The sequence below is a fragment of the Tenrec ecaudatus genome, chromosome 2, assembly GCF_050624435.1.
Source record: "Tenrec ecaudatus isolate mTenEca1 chromosome 2, mTenEca1.hap1, whole genome shotgun sequence".
Classification (NCBI taxonomy): domain Eukaryota; kingdom Metazoa; phylum Chordata; class Mammalia; order Afrosoricida; family Tenrecidae; genus Tenrec; species Tenrec ecaudatus.
In genome coordinates this window covers 211,277,308-211,297,847 of record NC_134531.1, presented here as the reverse complement: position 1 = coordinate 211,297,847, position 20,540 = coordinate 211,277,308, and the positions used below count along the sequence as shown (strand labels likewise).

The following is a 20,540-nucleotide window of genomic DNA, read 5'->3' as shown; positions in this document are numbered from 1 at the left end:
TGCTGGAAGGCGTTGCTATGGCCACTGTGTGTTTCCTACCATGACATTCACTGGACAATATCCTGTTGTGATCCATAGGGACTCTTCCCCTCGATTGGCTGTTTTTTTTTTGAAGTAGATTGCCAGACATTTCTTCCTAGTGTGTCTGAGTCTGGAAGCCCCGCTGGCACATGTTCAGCATCATAGCAACACACAAACCTTTATCGACAGAGAGGTGGTGGTTGTGCATGAGGTGCATTGGCCAGGACTTGAACTTGGGTCTCTCCCACAGAAGGCAAGGGTTCTATTACAGTACCACCACTGTCCCCTTCTTGGGCCATTAGAGATACCAAATGGCTTCCTTCAGCCAATTGTCCTGCTGACGTAGTGGTTATGCATTAGGCAGCTAACTGCAAGGTCAGCAGTTTGAAACCACCAGATGCTCCATTTGAGAAAGACAGGGCTTTATACTCCTGTAAAGAGTGACAACCTAAGAAGCCTACTGGGACAGTTCTGCCCTATAGAGGGTCGCTATGAGCCAGCGGCATCCACTTGCAGGCAGTGAGTTTGGTTTTGGTTTGGTGGATACAGTAGCAAGCTGGTCATTTACAGACAAGTGCTGCTGACAAGACAGCAAGAGTGGAGGTTTCTGCAGAACCTGCTAGGCCAGGAGCTGCAGCGGTAGGCTTGTCTCCTGCAGTGACCATCTCTTTGTGAGGAGCTCAGCCCCCTGCCCCCTGGGTCCTCCTCCCCCACAGTTCCAGGGTAGAAACCACTCACATTCTTGGTATTCCCAGGACCCAGCACATAGTAGACAGACATATATCTTCATGGAAAGTATCCATGTACTTAAAAAAAAGAGGGAGTTTAAGATCTGGAGGTTAGATCTGGGTGAGACTCTTTGTTATGTTCCACATGGCTGAACCGGGTGTTTGCTGCTGGTCCGTGGCCTTGTTTCAGCTCCCAGTGATGGTGGAATAGATACAGCACCGCATTCACGGAGCACACCGGGACTCAATCCTCCAAAGGGTGTGCCTACCTGCAGGGACAGCCTGCAGTCTGCAGGGTGGGATGGCATGGTCCTGGAGGGGCTGGTCAGAAGCTACTGCTCCCAGCAGGTCTTCCTCTGAGCACCGGGAATCCAGGGGTGGTCTCTGCACCCCAGGCTAGCCCCTTCCCAGGCTTTGCTAGAAGGTAGTCTCGGGAGCTTTGTGGCTGTGGTACTTGCTTTGCTCCCCATCACCCCGCCACCCTGTTTCTGGTGGGGTCTCCAGGTGGCACTCCCTCTGTATAGGGGTCTGTCACCAGCAAGGACAGGTCAATAACTCAAGAGATAGGAAGGGCTGTTTTAGGGTGCAAAGGAGACCCCCAACCTCAAATATGCTTACAATTTAAGGAGAGAATATTTACTAAGTCTTACAAAGGCAACACAAAGACACAGACACTTCATCCGGATGAGGGAGGCCTTTAGCAGGAGGCCACCATGACATCCAAGGATTCCTAGTTAGGATGCCAAATAAGGCTCAGAACAAAGGAAAATGTCACAAGTGTCCTATTGGTGGCAGATCAGTACATCACAATTACAGGTGCAACTCTGGAAGCAAGAACAGAGCCATGATTGGACGTTATGTTAAATAAAAGGACTTACAACATTGGTCAAGGGCCTTCCGACCGAGGCAGCCAGGGCAAGACTGATCAAGCATGACTCATGACTTTGTGCCCCCCGGGATGGTGGTCTCCATCAAGGACACACTCAGACAAGGCCCCCGGAGAGAATGCTCCTCCCTGGGCTGGCTGCAGAGGGTCGGAAATAATTCGTTTTCCAGTGCACTCTGCCTGAAGGTAAGATTATCTGCCTCCTTGGTTAATGGTCAGAAAGAATTCAGTGGCGACTTATTTACTTGGCGACTTTGCCCATGAATGTTGGGCTGTCACTGTCATCCAGGGGCCTTCTACAAACCAGGGCACTCAGAGTATAGGCTCTACTTCAAGACAAAGGGCTGGGCTTTCTGGGCTAATCCATGAAGTCCGGGGAGGAGTCTCTGAGCTGCCACTCGCCATGCCGCTTGGCCAGTAACGTAGGCCTGGAGGTGGTCAGAGGAGGTGCTTGCCCCAACCCTGCAGGTGGGATTAGGAGATGAAGCAGTTCCAGGACCTGAGCCAAATCGCAGAGCTTAGTGCTGAAAGCTGGACCTTTCTGAAGGGGTTGAGTCCCTGAAAGGTGTTAGCAGGAACCCCAGAGCCCAGGCGAGTCCCAGTCTATAGAACCGGGAAGCAGTCTTGAGACGTGCCTGTTCTTCCTTCCTGGTGTTCCGTTGGAGTGGGTTTGTTCGAGTCCCTGACAGTTAAAAAGATTTCCCCAGAAAGGTTTCCTACATCTTTCAGACTATGATTTATCAGGAGGGAAGGGGCGAAGAGGTTCTTGAGTGGCCTCCGGGGACATCGGCTGGCTTCAGAGATGACCTGGGAGCCTAATCACCGGAAGCAGGGCCGCTTCCCCATCCTCTTCCTGATTCCTGCTCCCATCCCACCTCCGCCTCTGCCCCACCGATGCCAAGGAGCCAAAAAATACCCATCCACAGCCCAAATAAAGCCACCTTCCAGGAACCAGAAAAATGCAGAGAGTTAACCCCCGCTCTACCAGCTAGGAAATAATTCTCCCCACCATGATGTCTTTGCCCCCATATCTTTCTCCTGTCTTGACTCTCTCCTTCCAGGAGGAATTCTTTTTCTTTCATTAAACATTTTGTTGTGAATTAGGTATGTGTGTGGGGTGGGGGTGGGGGGTTACATTTCAGATTGCCATTTTTTTAATCCAACAACTCAACAATAAACAAACCACCCAATGGCTTTCCTGTGCTGCCCCCACCCCTGCTTTTCCTCTCCTCCTTCTTGTGCAATATTGTCTGAGCCCTGTACCCGAGCTAACGTCTGGACCCTCCAGCCCACTCCTTCCCAAAGTGGGTGACCCCACTTCCCAGGGGGATGCTATACCGGTCCAGGGGGCCTGCAAAAGGACATGCTTATGTTTTCTCCTGGATTCTAGGATATAGCATGGAAGTTTTTCGTCTCCAGAGCTGGGGTCATATTATTTTTCTATAGCGGGAGCAGTTGGCCCAATAGGTTTGGAGATCTATGCTCTAGGGGTTGGCAAGCTTTTGAGGTGGAAGAGCCAATCCCATCCCTCACAATGATTTAAAAATGATTGGAGAGACATGCATATATTTTTTACAAATAAGGAAACTTTCAAGTACCAGCTTCAATGAAACGACCTTTGTATTTGCACTTTCAACTTTCCTTCAGAGCCATGTGGCCGGACCGAGGAGCCGCCTGTGGCTGTGGAGCACAGTTTGCCCACCCCTGGGGTGGCATGCGCTTGTCCTTCTTCCCTTTCTGCTTTTTGGGGTGTCAGGCACCTCCAGCTTGGTTTTCCCGTCTGTCACCATCCTCCCAATCAACATTTGTCCTTTTGCGATCGACTAACTCTACTCAACACAGTGTCCGCCAACAACCAGTTTTATAGGGGCGTGAGGCCCACCCATACAGCCAACCTCAGGTAGGTCACTGGTAACCGCAGCGTGGTTACTGGACCAGGATGCTCTGCTCCCGGGGCTGTCATAACAAAACGCCATGAGTGAGTGTCTGTAAAGAACAGAAACTTAACCATCTCGCAGTTCTGGAGGCCAGAAGATGGAATTCAGGGCATGACTCTAGGGGCTGAGCCTTTCACATCTCTCCCTGCTTCTGGTCTCTGCTAGCAGCCCTTGGCATTCCTCTGCTTGTAGATGAACCTTGCGTGGCGAGGGTCTGCCCTCTTTGTGTGTCTGTGTCTATTCCCTGTGTCTGCTTTTCATTAGGTCCCTCAGAAGGGATGAAGGGGCCCTGGTGTCATAGTAGTATTCAGTTCTCTGTGACTAACCCTAAGGTCTGTGGTTCGAGTCCACCAGCTGCTGCTCTTCAGGAAGAAGCTTTGTCAATATAGATTTAAAAAAAAACAACCCTCAAAGTCAAACTCACTGCCACCAAGTTCTTTCAGATAAAGATTATAGCCTTGGAAACTCTTTGGGGGCAGTTCAGTTTTGTGCCATTGGGCAACTGTGAGCTGGGCTGCAATGATTGGTTTGTGATTTTCAGAAGGGCTTAGGGCCCACCCTACTTCAGTATGACCTCACTAAAGCAACGGCAGAAACCTCCTTTTCCTAGCAGGGTCCTCCTCATAGGTACAGGATTAGGACTTGCCCCTCTCTCTGCAGTGGGCACTTCAGTCTATAATCCAGAGGCAATTTGCTCAGGTAAATTCAGATTTCCTCGTGTGGGCCGATGGGCAGGCAGGCTGTGTTTTGATTTTTGTCCCTGGAAAACCCATCACATAGCGATAGTGTGATGAGAGGCCCATCACATAGGGATAGCGTGATTGTGATGGGAGAGGCCCATCACATAGGGATAGCATGATGGGAGAGGCCCAGGAGAAGTTGCCTCCTCTGTGCCGTGTGGTCTCCGTGTGAGAGGGGGTGTCTCCTGTGAGGAAGATGAGAGCTCAGTGTTGGAGCCCCTCGGCCAGCGAGTTAGGTAGGTACAGGGTGGCCACAAGGTGGGTAGGAGGGGAACACAGTCCCGGGAGCAGCCTCGTAGGGGAAGTTCCTCTGCCCCCTCTCTCCACTGCAGACACCAGCTTCTCTTGCCCACTGGGGTCTCATTTGCAGTAAGCCGCGCCTCTGCCATTCTGCTGAGAAGGGGGATACTTTTGTCATCCCCTCCTGGAGCTCTCGATGGCTCCAACACTGCGAAGGTGGCCCCACCGCCTGCCTTCAGAACTCTGTAAGTCCAGGGTGGCTTGCTGACCAGCAGTGATGTTGATGGACCTTAGAAGCCCCGGGGGGTCAGAGCACCAAGCCACCAGCATTGCCTTTGACCTGTGTTTTGGGGAAGGGACCCTCTTCACCTTGTCAGGCCCCCAGCGCAGCACCAACAGGCAACACGGTTTTGTTGGGGCCTCTGGGAGCCCAAACCAGTGATTTAACAAACTTGCGATTGCTTGGGAAACACCAGCCCCTTCCAAAACCCCACCCTGTCCAGGGAAACCCGAGTGAGTAAATTGCCAACTGGGTTTTCAGAGTCTTAGTCCTTCCTGCAGGCAAACAGGACAGAGACTCCAGCGCCAGGCCCTGACCTGCTGTCCGTTCATCAAGGGCAGCTGCACAGCTGTTCTGAGACAGCTGCTCGTCCACCTGGCTGGTGGCTGCCAGGGTTTGGGGTTCGGGGTTCCTGGTTGCATCTTCATGCGGCTGCTGTTACCCTGTGTGTGTCTCAGTGCCTCCACTCCTCCTCCTCTGTAAGGGCAGCTCTCAGATGGGATTAGGGCACACCCTACTTCAGAGACCTTGTCTTCAAACAGTAGCGCAGCCACTGTCCTGGGGCTTAAGATTTGAGTGTGCCTTCTTTGGCGTGGTGGTGGAGGGAGGCGGTGGATACAATCCAAACCATAACAAATTCCTAACCATTTCATGGAAGCACACACAGCTGAATTGCGGGATGGGGGCGATTCATGGGGGACCTGCCCACTCGTAGGAAGAACGAGCAAAGGAAGGGAAGTGGGGACAGGCTGTAACAGGCACACGTGGCCCCAGAGGAAGTGTTGGAATCCTGACGGCTCTATTGACCAGCCACGTGGCCCTTGACAAGTCAGTCCCCTCCCTGGGCCCTCACTTCTCGTCTGCAACACCCAGAGAAGAGTCCCACACGTCCCTTGCTGCAGCCAGCAGGGAGCCTCTGCCAGCATGGTGGTTCCTGTGGCCCCCACCCTGCCATCCTTGGTCTCTGCCCCAGGGGCTCGCTTTCCCCTTTCAGGGAAACCTATTTACACAATGAGAACAACTGCCTCCTGTCCCTCAAGACTGAAGTCACACTGGGAGTCCCCAGCACCCCTGTAAGGCCGAGGACAATGCTTCCCATGGTGAGACACCACTAGCTGCTGGTTTCTGTCCTTCCTGGTAGCCTCAATCGCATCAGCCCCGGACCAGAGAATGCGACATCGCCAAGCCCTGGGCCAGCGTTGCTCATTGTGGTGGCCATGGTATGTTCTGCTTGCCTTCATTTGGACCCATCTCCCAGCACTCTGTCATACACTGTTCTCTTGGGAGCCAGAGAGCTTGCAGAAGCAAATTACCAGACCTTAGTCTGTTTTAGCCTGGAGGCCCTGCTGGAGGCTGCCCACCTGGATGCTGCTGCTGCTCTGTGGTGGCATGGCCTCCAGCCTCGCAGCAACGGGAGCCGCCACAGCGGTGCATGCTGGCACACGGGGAGAGGCACCATCAATTAGGGAATGTGAGCAATCGGTGCATGCCATTCTCCTGGATCCGGACTTCTCATCTGCTGGTCTAGAACGATCTCATCCCAGGGACTGTGGAGTGGAGGCGGAGGGAGGGAGGGGCTCTCATCCATTCTTGGGGCAGAGGTCACAGCACGAAGACAGGCCTGCAGGAGACTGATTACTGGCTATTGGGGAGCATTTTTTTGCATCAAATGTGGGCCCCTTGATTCTCCCAGTAGCAAAAGAGTGTTGTCTTGATTTCTAAAGGAGAGCAATATATATACTACCCTTTGGACAAAATTTATTCTTTTGTCAATGAACCATCATGTCTGGAGTTTTACCTAAGATTCCAAGCAGTCACCTGCTGAAGGGAAGTGATTGGCTCAGAGTGGCTTGCAGGACTGGCGCAGTCGTGTCTCCACCTGGACACAGGTTCCTGGCTTTGTTCCCTTGGAGAAAGTCAGCTGCATCCTGTGCAGCCTGCCCTTCAGTAAAAGTGGCTTTGAAAAGCAGTGACTGACAAGTACCATACGGCTCGTACACCTTGGTGGCCGTGGTCTATGTGTTTGCTGGTGCTTCCTGAGCCACACACTGGGGGTGGGTGCACACCGTTACACTCAGACCCAGTGAGGCATTCAGGCACAGAAGTCAGTCTGTCCCATGTTTAAACTTAGGTGCACTGGGCAGCGGTGCCTCCAGGGGCTACCCAGCATTTCTTGCTGGCCCTGTGTGCCCTGGAAGGGACAATGGCATCGCTCTAAATTCATTTGTCCCCAGTGCTAACCTCCCCCTCTTTACCTCCCCAAGCGTGTTTTAACCACCTCTGTATGCCCCGAAATTTGGAAGGCAGCTACCTGGCCAGCATATTTATGCCCACTCCAAAGAAAGTTTATCCCACGAAATGTGGGAATTATCAAATCATTTTATTACTGTCGTGCGCAAGTAAACTTTCTACAGAAGGTAATTCAGTCATGGTTGCAACACTACATCAGCAGAGACCTGCCAGAACTTCAAGCCAGATGCAGAAGAGGACGTGGAAGGTGGGGTAGCGCTGCCGGCATCGGAGGGATCTTGGCTGAAAGCAGAGAATACCAGAGAGATGGTATTCTCTGCAAAGGCATTCGGTGGTGTGGGTCAAAACAAACTGTGAATGACCTTGAGAAGAAAGAAGGGGAATTCCACAACTCGTCATTGTGCTCGTGCGGAATTTATACACGGATCAAGAGGCAGTTGTGTGAACAGAACAAGGCATATTGCAGAGTTTAAGATCAGGAAATGTGTGTGTCAAAGATTGCAGCCTCTCACCGTACTTACTCCACCTGAACGCTGAGCAGATTTTCTGAGAAGCTGGCTTATATGAGAAGAGCGCAGCATCAGGATTGGAGGAAGGCTCGTGAACCACCTGCGATATGCAAATGGAACAGCTGGGATTGAGCAGGGTTTGAAGTACTTACCGAGGAAGATCAAAGACTACAGCCTATAGGATAGATTGCATTTCAACATAAAGAAAAGAAAAATCCTCACCACTGGACCAACAGACCACATTGTGATCACTGAAGATGGATTTCATTTTCCTTGGATCCACAATCCACCCTTGTGGGAGCAGCTCCCAGACACCAGACAATGCATTGCAATGGGGAAATCTGTCACACAAGATCTCTTTAAAGTGCCGAACAGCAGAGACATCACTTTGAGGATAAGATGCACCCTGCCCGAGCCATGGGGTTTTCAATGGCCTCATGCATGAAGGAGCTGGATCATGAAGAAGGAAGACCGAAGAAAATCGCTGCCTTTGCATGTTGGTGTTGGTGAAGAATATTAAGTATACCATGGACTATCAGAAGAATGCCTACATCTGTCTTGGAAGAAGTAAGGCCAGAAGGCTCCTTAGAAGCAAGGATAGAGAGACTTCATCTTAGGTCCTTGGGACGCTGTCACCAGGAGGACCAGTCCCTGGAGAAGGACATCGTGCTTGGTGCAGTGGAGGGTCTGTGCGGACAGGAATGCCCTCACATGAATTAGCACGGTGGCTGCAACAGTGGGCTCAAACATAACAATTGTTCGCCTGGCTCAGGGCCAGGCCGTGTTTCCTTCATGGGGTTGCTTGGCACCTCGAAGGCACCTAACAACAACGACACCCACAAGACAATGTCCGTTCTCCACATGGGAGGCATGGTGATTCAGAAGCTGGGCGGTCGTGGGCACACTATTAGGAAGGGAGGGCTCCCGGCCTGCTGTCTGGAGCCTGGTCTGCGGATTGTCCGCTGGCTCTGGCAGCTCTTCGCTTCCTCCTTTTTATTTCCCAGAGGGAAATGGACCACATCCTGCCTAACCGACGTTAGAGCTGTTATGATCTTCCTGATTAATAAAACTGGGTTGGCAGCTCTAGGCTGTAGTCTAGCTGGGGGGGTGGGGGGGAGAGGTCTGTCTGGGTTTGGGGTTGGGTCTGTCCGAGGTGGTCTGGGTTGGGTCTGTCTGAGGTGGTCTGGGTTGGGTCTGTCCGAGGTGGTCTGGGTTGGGTCTGTCCGAGGTGGTCTGGGTTGGGTCTGTCTGAGGTGGTCTGGGTTGGGTCTGTCTGAGGTGGTCTGGGTTGGGTCTGTCCGAGGTGGTCTGGGTTGGGTCTGTCCGAGGTGGTCTGGGTTGGGTCTGTCCGAGGTGGTCTGGGTTGGGTCTGTCTGAGGTGGTCTGGGTTGGGTCTGTCCGAGGTGGTCTGGGTTGGGTCTGTCCGAGGTGGTCTGGGTTGGGTCTGTCCGAGGTGGTCTGGGTTGGGTCTGTCTGAGGTGGTCTGGGTTGGGTCTGTCTGAGGTGGTCTGGGTGGGGTCTGTCCGAGGTGGTCTGGGTTGGGTCTGGCTGTGGTGGTCTGGGTTGGGTCTGTCCGAGGTGGTCTGGGTTTGGGTTTGCCTGTTATGATGATACAACATTGACAATCAGATGGTCCCAAGCTTCTTGTTACCTGGGAGCTCACTGTCCCAACCACAGAAAGTGGGGCACCTGCACGCATGTAAACGAGTGTGGACAAGTGTGTGAGAGCAGGCAGTGTGCCGCGTGTGCCGGGAGCTAGGCTGAGCAGCCCCACTGGTGGGAAAGTAGGGCAGGGAGCGTCTTGGTTGCTTTTCTACAAGAGGAACAACGTGGGGCTCTGTAGAGGGAGGGATGCGTCCATGCCATCAATGTGAACACGGGTGTGCTTATGGAGACACACGGAACCTGGCTGTCACAGGAAGGGCTCCCTGGTGGTCTCCCTGCCCTCGCCTCACACCTGGGGCTGCAGAACACCTACTGCACACACCCTTCCTGTGGCTGACTTTGCTCTCCGTGAGTCCACGGATCTCCGGGAGTCCGTGGCTCCTGGCTCCCTTGACTTCTGTGTCCTAAGACCCTTTTAACGGGTTTCAGTCCCTGATATGTGTGTAGCATTTTAAAATACAAGCGGGTTCCTAACATGAGAGACTCCAGCCCCAAGTAGAGTCTCCATTGTGGGACCCTGCCCATGCCCCACAGCACCTCACCCATATTCCCCGTCTTCCTGGGGCCGCCCACCTCTCCTCAAGAGGTAGACCACCTTCTCAGGGAAAGTACCTGCTCACTAGGGCCTCGCTTGAGGACTGGGGTTCACATATGGACCCCAAAATTCCATACAGCAAGACCTTATCTTCCATTCTGCTCCCCATAGCTCCCACCCACTCCAAGTCCTGCACCCGGTGTCTGTAGTCCCAGCCCCATGACCATTCTCCTGCCTGATCTGCTCTCTCGTGCCACATGGACCCCGGCATCTGAAGGCTTACACAGGGTTCTGTCCAAGTGGGGAGCCCTGCCCTGTATGTGAGCATGTCTGAGGGGACCCTGGGAGTCCCAGGGAAAGAACTTTCCAGAACTCCAAGGAGCTGTTAGGAGGTTGTCCCTGGGAGTCTTATGACTCTGTTGGGGTCCAAAGGGCCACAGTGGTCACCCCGCCATTCTCTGTGCCTTCTGGCAGCTCTGACTGACGGAGGTTAGCACCGGGTCATGTCTGAACTTCCAGAGAGAAGAAAGGGCTCACTGAAGAGCTTGCTCGGGAGTAACCCGGAATCAGCGGGAGGCCTGTAATGAGCAGTGCCCACAAAGTAACTCTCCCCTGGTGATGTCACAGCGATTATCTGGGGGCCGGAGTCCCTAGCACAGGTGCTCCCCACGGATCCTTGCCTGGCTGTGGAGAGCATGGCTGGGCGGGGGAGTGGTCTCGGATGCCCAGGGCTCTTCTGTCCATCTGTCTGCTGATGGATGCAGGACGTGAGGGCTTCCAGTCCACTCCTCTGCCCTGGTCATCCCTGGCTCGTGAGTGTTCAGTTTGCTGACCTCAGTCTGTATCACGTTCCGAGCCCGGGAATCTGGTCCACTGGTCTACACTGAGCTGCTGCTCTCCATGGCCCCTCTGCCCACAGGGACTGCTCTCCCCACCCTCCCTTGGGTGACAGTCTTTCTCCTTAATGAGTCAGAATCACAGGGACTCCGGCTTCCTGCCATTTGCTTCCGCTTCTCCCGGCTGCAGTTAAACAAGGCCTCAGAGACTCCCGGTCCAAATTAAGGAGGCATCTGCTGACAGCTTGGAATATCCAGGTGTCCCATCTGTGGGAGGTGAGAGGATGACAGGCAGAGAGCTTCCCAGACCCTGGGTCAGCATCCTGCGTGCGTGTATGCTCACGTTCTCTGTCTCTCTGTCTCTCTGTCTCTCTCTCTCTCTCTCTCTCTCTCTCTCTCTCTCTCTCTCTCACACACACACACACACACACACACACACACACACACACACACACACACAGAGAGGCTTGGGAATTCAAGGAATGGTCAATCATCAATGAGGGAGAAATCTAAGAGCATTTATAAAGCATTCTGATGCCCCTTGTCCCATCAGATCCCTTTGGACATTATGTCTGGGAGCTTAAATATTGCATGCACTTGATTCTTATTCACCCAGGGCCCTTCTGGGCTGATATTGTAATGAGGGATGTTTCTGAATTAAGAATTGGAACCAAACCAGTTGCCATCCAGGGGTCTCTGACTTATGGCGACCCCCTGTGTCAGACTAGCACCGAGATCCACAGGATTTTAGTGGCTGCGCTTTGGGAAGTGGATGGCCAGGCATTTCTTCTGCAGTGCCTTTGGGTAAACTCAAACTTCCAACTTTTGGGGCAGCAACCGACTATGTTAACCACGGTCACGGTTCAGGGACTGCTCTATGAACCCAGGTGTTTCTGTGTCATCCCTGGGTACACCTGTCAATTGTTTCCTTTAGTAAAAGAACAGGGATTTTCTTGGACCATGTCCCTTTTCCTTTTGGACAGTGCGCTTGTTTGGAGACTTGGCAGAAATCCCAAGGCAGTTTGCTGGGGCTTCAAACGACAGACTCTCATGGGGACACCCTTGTAACGCGTGTGCTTACCGTGTAGGCGCAGCCCTGAGCTGTGCAGTGATGGCGCGTGGGCTTCAGAGCCCCACACCCTGACCACAGGGCCTGGTGGTGCCACACACCTCTCTGCATGTCATTGTTGTCAGTGGCCGTGGAGTTGGCTCTGACTCGTGCCAATCTTACATACCACAGAACCCAACACCGCCTGGTCCTGCACTGTCTCTGCAGTGGCTGGCATGTGCCAGTGCAGTGTGGCCACTGTGTGTTGTGAGTGGTTCATCTCCCCACACTGAGACACTAACCTGCTGTGACCCACAGGGCTTTGTTGGCTGGTGTTTAGAAATAGATAGCCAGACCTCTCTTTCTAGTCTCTTTTAGTATGGAAGCTCCGCTGAAACCTGCCCAGCACCAGTGATCCTGCTGGCGGTTGAAATATTGGGGGCAGCATACAGGCCACCACAGTGTGACAAACTGAGGGCTAGCCATTCCCTCGCTGTACATTGGCATGGAGGATTCCTTGGACGTTCATTAATATATGTGAATGTGTCCTGCAAACTCTGAAGCATCCTGTGTGTTATAGGTGGATGGGTAATTGTACCTACTCCTCGCTTAGCGACTGTCTCGTCCTCCGACATTGCACGTTCGCAAGCATGCTAAAATATATATACATGCACACTTTGCTCACCTGAAAGCCAGGTGAAGATCCGTTTGTGTTTGAGTGAGAGTAGCTTCCTCCTGAATCCCAAGTCCTTGCTCCCTCCCAGTCCAACCCTCTCCCCAGTCTTTGCATGGGAATGTTGTTGAGAGAGAGCACGAGATAGAGGAAAGGAGGCTGCTGGGATCTGGGGCCTTTAACCTGTACTCGCTTGATGGCCTTGCTGAATCCTGGCCAGGCCAGCAGGCTATGGCGACGCTGCAGCTTTCAGAAGGCTGCACAGGCACCCAGACAGAAATGGGGCATCACCACCCTGAACGTTTGAGATCTGCTGTTTGCACGGTGGGAGCCCTGGGATCAGCAGGCAGTCTATGAATGCTTCCGTGGAGAGAGATAACTCTGCGTGGGTCATGATGCGCTTGGTCCCTTCCTGCCTGCTAATTCTGACTGAGTCAGCTTGAAATGGCCCAGCTGTGACAGTGTGCATCCCACGGCCCCAGCAGAGGCAGGAGTAGCCCCACGGGCCTGCGCCTGGAGCTTGAGGAACATCTGGTGGCTGACGTTTCTCCAGGCATCAGTTTTTCAGAACCCATCCTTGTTGACAGTGAGGGGCAGAACCGGCCTTTAACGTCACGAACTGCACTCAAGGAAGCAGAGAAAGGCACGCAAGGTTAATTTTCTTGCCTAGAACTTAGCATTTGACGACGGGGCACAGGGAAGGCTGCCTTTGAGCACCGTGGGGCAGGCAAATGGACTGTGTTAGCCAAAACATGCCCTGCGATGGTGACATACTTGAACACCATCTGCTTTTTTGTAGGGTACAAGACACTTCTGAAGGGAATTTCCGGAAAATTCAACAGTGGCGAACTGGTGGCGATCATGGGTCCCTCCGGGGCTGGGAAGTCCACGCTGATGAACATTCTGGCTGGATACAGGTAGGCATGCCCGCCGGTTAGAGAGGGGGCAAGGCTCTCACCCAGGTGTGCTGGCCGGGGGTTGGCTGGCGCAGGGCAGTGATGTGACGCTGCTGCACTCGGTCATCTGGAAGGGCGTGCTGTCTAGAGCTGGGGACTTCTTACCATCCTGTCCGAGGTGAGCTTCTGGGAAGCTGTGGAATCTGCGATGGAAACGGCCCAGGGAGGCAAACAGCACTGAGAGTGAGGCATGGTTGTGGATGGCTGCTGGGGAGTGAGCTCTGACTCACAGCCACTGTGTGTTGTACCAGAGTGCTGCCTGGCCCTGGGCCTTCTTCTCTATGGTGTGGACACAGTCTGCGGAGGCGTGGTACAGCATGGGTGGAGAATGGATATGGGCTAAGGGGAGAGGCCAGCCCAGCCCCCAGACCACCCCGGGGTAGGACGCACAGAGATGGCCTCCTGAAGGAGCTCCGCCTGTGCTGAGGTCTTAAGGCCCAGGAGGAAGGTGGGAAGACGGAGGTGGGGAGAGGATTGGTAAGCGAGTGAACTTGAAAGGAGGCTGGCGAGTAAGGCACAGCATTTTCTGAAGACACTCAGGAGACCCTCTTGGCGGAGGCCCAGGCTTCCTCAGCTCTTGGGCTCTGATGATGTTAGTTGTTTGGTATTATGGAAACCACACCATCCAGTGTCCTGCCCAGTGTGATTCTTTGTGAATGCTGAAAAACAGACCCTTTAAAACTCCCAAACCAAACTTATGCCATCGTCAGTGCTGAGTCTTAGCGACCCTAGAGGACTGGGTGGAACTGCCCGTGTGCGTTTCCAAGACTGTATGTAACTCTCTGTGGGAGTAGAAACCAGTGTCTTTCGCCTGCAGAGCTGATGGTGGTTTCGAACTGCTGACCTTTCAGACAGCAGTCCCAGTGAATAACCATCAAGGTCCCTATCTATAAAACAAAACAAATAGCAACACATGCAACAACAAAACAAAACAAAAACAAACAAACACCTGTTTGAGTCAGGTAATGGTCTCTAGGCAAAGGTTGGTGAGGCCACACCCCTTCCATCTTCATATGTCCATATGGGATGCTTTTATGTGTTCCTGGTGGTCGGAGTGAACAGCCTCCCCTGGGGGTGAGGACCACTGAGCAGGACCAGGGCCCGGGGCCACTCCTCCCTGAGCCACCTGAGCCCGAGGGCCAAGCAGGCTGCTGCTGTTGCTCACTCGGGGGGTTGGGGGTGCCTCAGAAATGGGCTCCTACATCCTCACCCCATCTCCTGACCTGCAAGTCTCCCATTGTCGGTACCATTGACCAAATGTCAATCTTAGAGGCCCTTGCAGAGCCAGGGGGTGTTGCGCCCACTCAAGGCTGTGTGTGGGAGCAGCCATGGATGGTCTCAATTGTTTGTGTAGTAGCCACAGGCGACACAGCCACCGCCACTTGCTATCAACAGACCCTCCCAGGGGAGGCCAGGCCCTCGGCTTCCCTTTCCCTTGCTGGGCATTTTCTCTGTGTGGCTTCTTCCTCTGGATGACAGGGGTTCTCTGCCCAGGTCTCCATCCCCTCTGGCCCCTCAGTGCCTGGAGGGCAGGTGGTTGAGCTGGGAAGATGCTGGGAGGAAGGAGGAGCAGGAGTTGGCTGCTGGGTGCTGACCCGCCTCTTATTGCCCTGCAGGGAGACTGGCATGAAAGGGGCAGTCCTTATCAATGGCATGCCTCGGGACCTGCGCTGTTTCCGGAAGGTGTCCTGCTACATCATGCAGGATGACATGCTGCTACCACACCTCACCGTCCAAGAGGCCATGATGGTGAGTGCTCCCACCAGCCACCTGGCCGCTCCCTTCTCACAGAGCTGACAGCTAGTTCTGCCAGGCCGCTTGCATGTGGTCAGCAGCCCCACCTCCCAGCACAGCTCTGCTCTCCAAAGAGGTGCGCTCTTTCGGCAGCTTCACTGAGAACAAACTCCGTCGCCGTACATCCCGACAGTCCTTGCATGGCAAACTTGCCATCCTCAAGGCTTTCTGGGACTCTGGAGCCACGCTCCTGAGAACCTGGTGCCTTGGTCAGGGCTCCAAGGGCCTTATTCACCGAGTGGCCCATCTGCCATGTTGGGGATTGCACACCGAGCGTGCCAAACCCTGGTGGGCCTAGGCCCCGCCTGCACCGAGCTTGGCGTGGCCACCCCACGCACTCAGCCAAGAGCTAGTGTTCCTGCTGGAAGCAGAGGAGACGCGGAGCTGCAGGGAACAAGCTGGAAGTCTTGCAGCTGCTGATGGCCACCCCAGGACTCAGAGGCAGGTCTCTCTGACTTCAAAGTGTTGCCTTAACGGCTCGGCTTGGCTTCCTTTCCAGGCAATTGCTTTCCCACTCACATCCTCGGTCTCCCCTTCGGCAAGACCACGTGAAGTTGACTCTGATCTTGAATGAGTGGGGTAAAGCAGTCAGCCCAGACACAGAGCCCGGCACCTAGCCGGCACTCAGTCAGTCCCCGTCGCTGCCGCGGCTCGGTCTCGGCTTCCTTTTACTGTTCCTAAGCTTCCCCGTAGTGTCCTCACTCAAGTCCTCTGGACTTTCATCAGAGGTTGGAAATGGCTCTGCCTTTGGGGGTCCCAGAAGTGGCCCCTTTAGAAGGCATTTCTGGAGCCGCCTGGCTATATCCTTGGAACAGACTGCGGCCTAACCAAGCGTGACCCTGGGTTACCAGGACCATGTGCATTGATAAAAGGTCCAACACACACTGACCTGGGCCACACCGACAGAGTTGTGGGCTGTGGAAGTCTCCAGAAGCTGTCCACCCCGCCCCCTAGCCCCATTAAGGGTTTAGTTAGGAGGCTGCTTGGATGCTTATCGTGCCTCATTTGGGCACAGGTAGTGGGGGTGGTATTGGATTTTCTGCTTTGCCCCCAGGTGTGCTCAGCCTGGTCTGCCCTGTCCTTGGTTGGGAGGTCCACGTAGGCCTGGTTTGACTGACTAAGTGAATGCCTGCCTTTGGGTTGGCCGAGCGCCCGCCTGGCAGTGCCAGTGAGTGGCAGCCGCACAGCATTTCAGCCGCAGGGCAATCGAGGGGCTTTGAGCTCCGCTCAGGGAAGGAGGCTTGTTTTTCAGATATGTGATCTGCTCTCCCTAAGCTGCTCTGTGGGGGAGCAGGGAGGGAAGTCCCTGTAGGGTCGAGCCCATTCATCTTTCTCAAGCATGAGTAAGGCGATACCTGCCCACAAGGCTCGGCCTCCCTAGGTGGGCATGTGTGCTGCGCAGATGGACTGTTTATCCATCTGCCAGGTGGGCGCAGTTGCCCTGGGGACAGGGAGGGGGCGGCTTGGGGGAAAGTGTGCAGGTAGTCTGGGTGGATCCGCCATGTGGGGAGTTGCTTTCTGCCCCCACGCCCCCTGTCCTGGGTATCCAGTCAGTACAAGCTTGACATGTCCCTGCTGGGTTCCTGAGCAGCTGCTTCCTCTGGGGCTCCCCAAAGTCGGCTTCCTTGCAAGCTGACAGCGAATGAAGCACATGGCTCATTGTTGGGAAGTGTGACATTGACTGCCACCTCACTCACTGCTTTCCCTGGCAGACAGGCTGGGGGGCTTCTGTTTTCATCCCCTCCCATGCCCTTACCTCGTCCCCAGCCTCTGCCAGGATTACGTGCATGTGTCTCCGACATGAAGCGGAGTGGCCCCCCAATTCAGAGCATTTGCTGACATTCCCATGTAAGACTTAGCCTGAGACTAGGATGCCCTTGACCTCATGGGGCACTGTCACCCCCCCACCCCACAGAAGAACCGGGCAGCTGCCTCTGCCTGAAGGCCCATTGCCCGTCAGACCCCAGGGTGCAGGTTTTTGTGTCCCTGGTGATCTCTGTCACCCCAGGGTAGACAGGGGTGTGATGCCTGCTGCCACGTGGCAGGTGGATGTCCCCTGCCCAGCTGGCATAGGCATGGCCATGTCTGAGTCCAGCGTCCTGACCACTCTGGGGCTCCCCTTGGCTTCTCGGGACCACTTGACCAGTGTTTGCAGCCACTTCAGTAGCGTGAGCAGGGCACGTTTTAACCTCCTTGTGGCTTGGAAGAAACGCAGGCTCTTTCCTTGCCCCAGGCCCCAATTCTGGTGGAGTAAAACCCAGGCATGGTGAGCCGATTCCAGGGTCATCTTATGCCAGGCCAGGGGCCCGGTGGAGCCCTGACCTTGATAAAGAAGAATAAAGTGCCCTTGGAGTATACCATCGGCCAATTCCTGCAGTTCAACTATTCCCCTGTGGACGGTGTCTGCTACCAGTGACCTAGCAGCTGGCTTGTGGCAGGTCGTCAAGTCCCCCGGTGCTGGAGCTGCCCACCTTCAGTGTCCCGCGCTGGCATCAGCTAGGGCTCTCCTGAGACTGCAGGCCTCCAGTGCTCACCTACGGCTGTGCTTTATGGCACCCATGCCATGGAAGCAGGCGGCCAACAGTTACCCCAGGTTTGTCTCCATTGTCCTGGTAATGCAGAAAGTCTCTCGGGTCCAGAGCTCAGGGTATGGCCATGGGAAGCCTCTGAGAGACTTTCATCCCATAGCCACGGTGGCCTTGCTGGGAGCCACCCCTTCTCCTTCCACACCCCTGTCCTTGTCCCCCACAGGTGTCTGCACATTTGAAGCTCCAGGAGAAGGATGAAGGCAGAAGAGAGATGGTGAGTATGAGGCTTTGGGGTCCGCATGGTCACGCGTGGTTCTAGCTGCTGTGACGTCACAGGGAAGGGAAACAGCTGCTCTGTCCCCCGCTGTCCTCATGATTGGTCATGGGGCACACCACCGTGGCCCGGAGGGTTTTCACAGGGGCTGGTTTTCAGATGCAGATTGCCAGGCCCTTCTTTCTGGTCTCGGGTATGGCAGCTCCACTGAAACCCAAGAAGCATCCTGCCCTATAAAACCCTTCCCTGGCGGGGGAGTGAGTGCTGGCTGCTCATGAGGTGCTTGCATGGACCCAGAATCCGTTCTGGGTCTGTGATGTGAAAGGGGAGACTTTTACCACAGAACCATCCAACCCCCCCAGCAAGTGCACAAACAAGCATCTGCTCTCTGGTCGCTGCTGACTCTCGGCACGCGTCAGCACAGAACGGCGCTCCGCAGGGCGTGTGTATGCGGGGTTCCAGGTTGCCATCGTTTGGAGATGGACTCCCAAACTCTTCTTCCAAGAGCCCCTCTGGGTGGAGCTGAGCTGCCCACTGCAGTCAGTAGTGTGGTGAGCCATTTGCACCAGACTCCAGAGAATCTCCAGACTCCAGGGCATGGGCTTCCTCAGCGGGTTCTGGGTTCGGTTGGTTGATATGCTTTCGCCGGACCCATCTCAGCTTTGCATGCATGGGAGGTGGCGACATCTCTGCCTGGGTGGCAGTGGCCTAGCAGGTGGGGCCAGGGGAGCTGGTGCCCAGAGAGTCCCAGCTCGGGGACTCTCAGAGCAGAGCGAGGAGCCAGACTCCAGAGTGTCCCGGGGAGGCAGGCCAGTGGTCAGAACACGTAGGTGGCCCGCAGAGCCAACCCCAGGCTTGCCCCCCACGCTCAGTTTCTTTCTGCGCACACGTGCCACACTTGAGATTAAACTGTTGTTGATGAGACGCTAACAACGGCGATGGTGCTTAGTCACTGGGTTTAAAATAGCCACCTTCCACCCACCCGCCCCACACGCGCTCATTTACAAGGAGAAAGCTGCATCGTACTTGTTATTAACCAGTCTTTTTTTTTTTTTCAAAAAAATAAACACTTTTCCATGATGACTGGGATTTTTTAACTCCCTTCACTGCTTTTTTAAAGGCAGTTCCTTCCCTAGGTAGGGAGCCAGCCCCTGTGGAGCTGGCTCTAGCTCACAGTGAACCCGCACACAGCAGAATCTAGTCGTGCTTGTCAGGCATTGAAAGCCTGATTCTTTAGGGAGGTAGCTGGCCAGGCCTTTCTTCTGAGGGGCCTCTGAGTAGATTCGAACTTACAAGGCGGGAGCCTGTTGGAAGCAGATCATCAGGGCTGCCTTCTGCGGCACCTCGGGGAGAGTTCTAACTGCCAAACTTCCTGTTTGCCATCACCGAGCACTGCACCATTTGAAATTGTTGAAAGCAGCCCACCAGGCCTTTCTTCCTGGTCTCTCATAGCCTGGAAGCTCTGCTGAAACCTGCCCATCCTGGGACTGTGACCCTGCTGGTTTTTTATACCGGGGGCACAGCTTCCAGCCTCACCCGCAACACGCAAGCCCACACAGAGTGGCAAGGCCACTGTTGTGAAAGGGCTGGGTGCAGCAAGGAGCCCTCCTCTGCAGACAGGTAGACAGGAAGGTGTTCTGTGCGGAGGTGCACAGCTGCCAGGCTCTTCGGACCTCCTGCGGCATCAGCTTTGCCCTGACTTCTGAGTCTTGCCCGGGTCTGGTAAGGCTGGGGAGGGGCGTGGCAGTGGGCCACGGGAGGCAGCAGTGCTGTGCTGCCTGAGCAAAAGGATGGGGCTGAAAGAAGCACCCGAGCCATTCTCAGTGGGGTCTGTAAAAGCCCAAACCCGGACTAGGTAAGGGCCCTCAGCACTGCTCCATGGTGAAGCTGTCTCTGAGAGGGTGCACAACTGGCACCCCCGTTGGGGTCATCTTCTCCAGGTTGAACAGCACAGCAAGCTGCAGGATCTCCAGGTGCCAGAAAGCCCTGCACCCAAAACCTCCAGCCCCAGGGCCCAGTGGGCCCCTTTTCTTTCAGGAGATTGTGGGTCTCCGCCTCTCTGAGAATCCCTCAGCAGAGCTGTTTCCAGGATGAAACATGCCCCGGCTTATTTCCCTTACATATTCCCGGGTCCAAAATTGTCTGCATCCCCTGGAAGCATGAGGGAATGGAATGTTCTGGGAGGTGGTGGAATGCATTGTCTGCATCCTCTCTGTTTCCTGGAACAGCAGCCTCCTGAACAGGCTGAAGGTGGCTTCCACAGCACCTGGGTCTCTAGGAGGGGCCATCCTGAAGCTCCCGGGGGGACGGTCATATGAGGGGGCCAAGCAGACCCCAATTACAAAAGCTGGGGAGTGCAGAGTTTAGGGGAAATGTAAAAATAAGCCCATTGCTAGAACTTTCCGACTAGCTTGAAAGCAAAACCAGTCTTGGTAGCCATCCCAGCGACCCCGTGCACAATGAGTGGGACACTTCCCCCCACGTGCCATCCCAGTGATGGCCCCAGGGGCTTCACGGGCTGCTGCTCAGAAGAGGATCGGACCATCACCCTCTGAGCGAATGCTGGGGGAAAGGGCAAGGCACAGTAGGGGAGAGGGAAGTGGCCCCGTGTGTGGTCCCCTCCTCAACACCCTCTGTCAA

The 20,540-nt window shown here is 54.6% G+C and overlaps 1 protein-coding gene across 2 annotated transcripts in view; it reads left to right on the top strand.

The window, feature by feature from the left end:
* The window catches only part of ABCG1 (ATP binding cassette subfamily G member 1), an 80,475-nt gene that overhangs the window by 42,224 nt on the left and 17,711 nt on the right, over positions 1 to 20,540 (top strand). For both annotated transcript variants that reach the window (XM_075543355.1, XM_075543354.1), the window contains exons 3-5: positions 13,148 to 13,265; positions 14,921 to 15,053; positions 17,850 to 17,900. In XM_075543355.1, the coding sequence (XP_075399470.1) occupies positions 13,148 to 13,265; positions 14,921 to 15,053; positions 17,850 to 17,900 (302 nt within the window). The remainder of the gene's footprint in view (positions 1 to 13,147; positions 13,266 to 14,920; positions 15,054 to 17,849; positions 17,901 to 20,540) is intronic.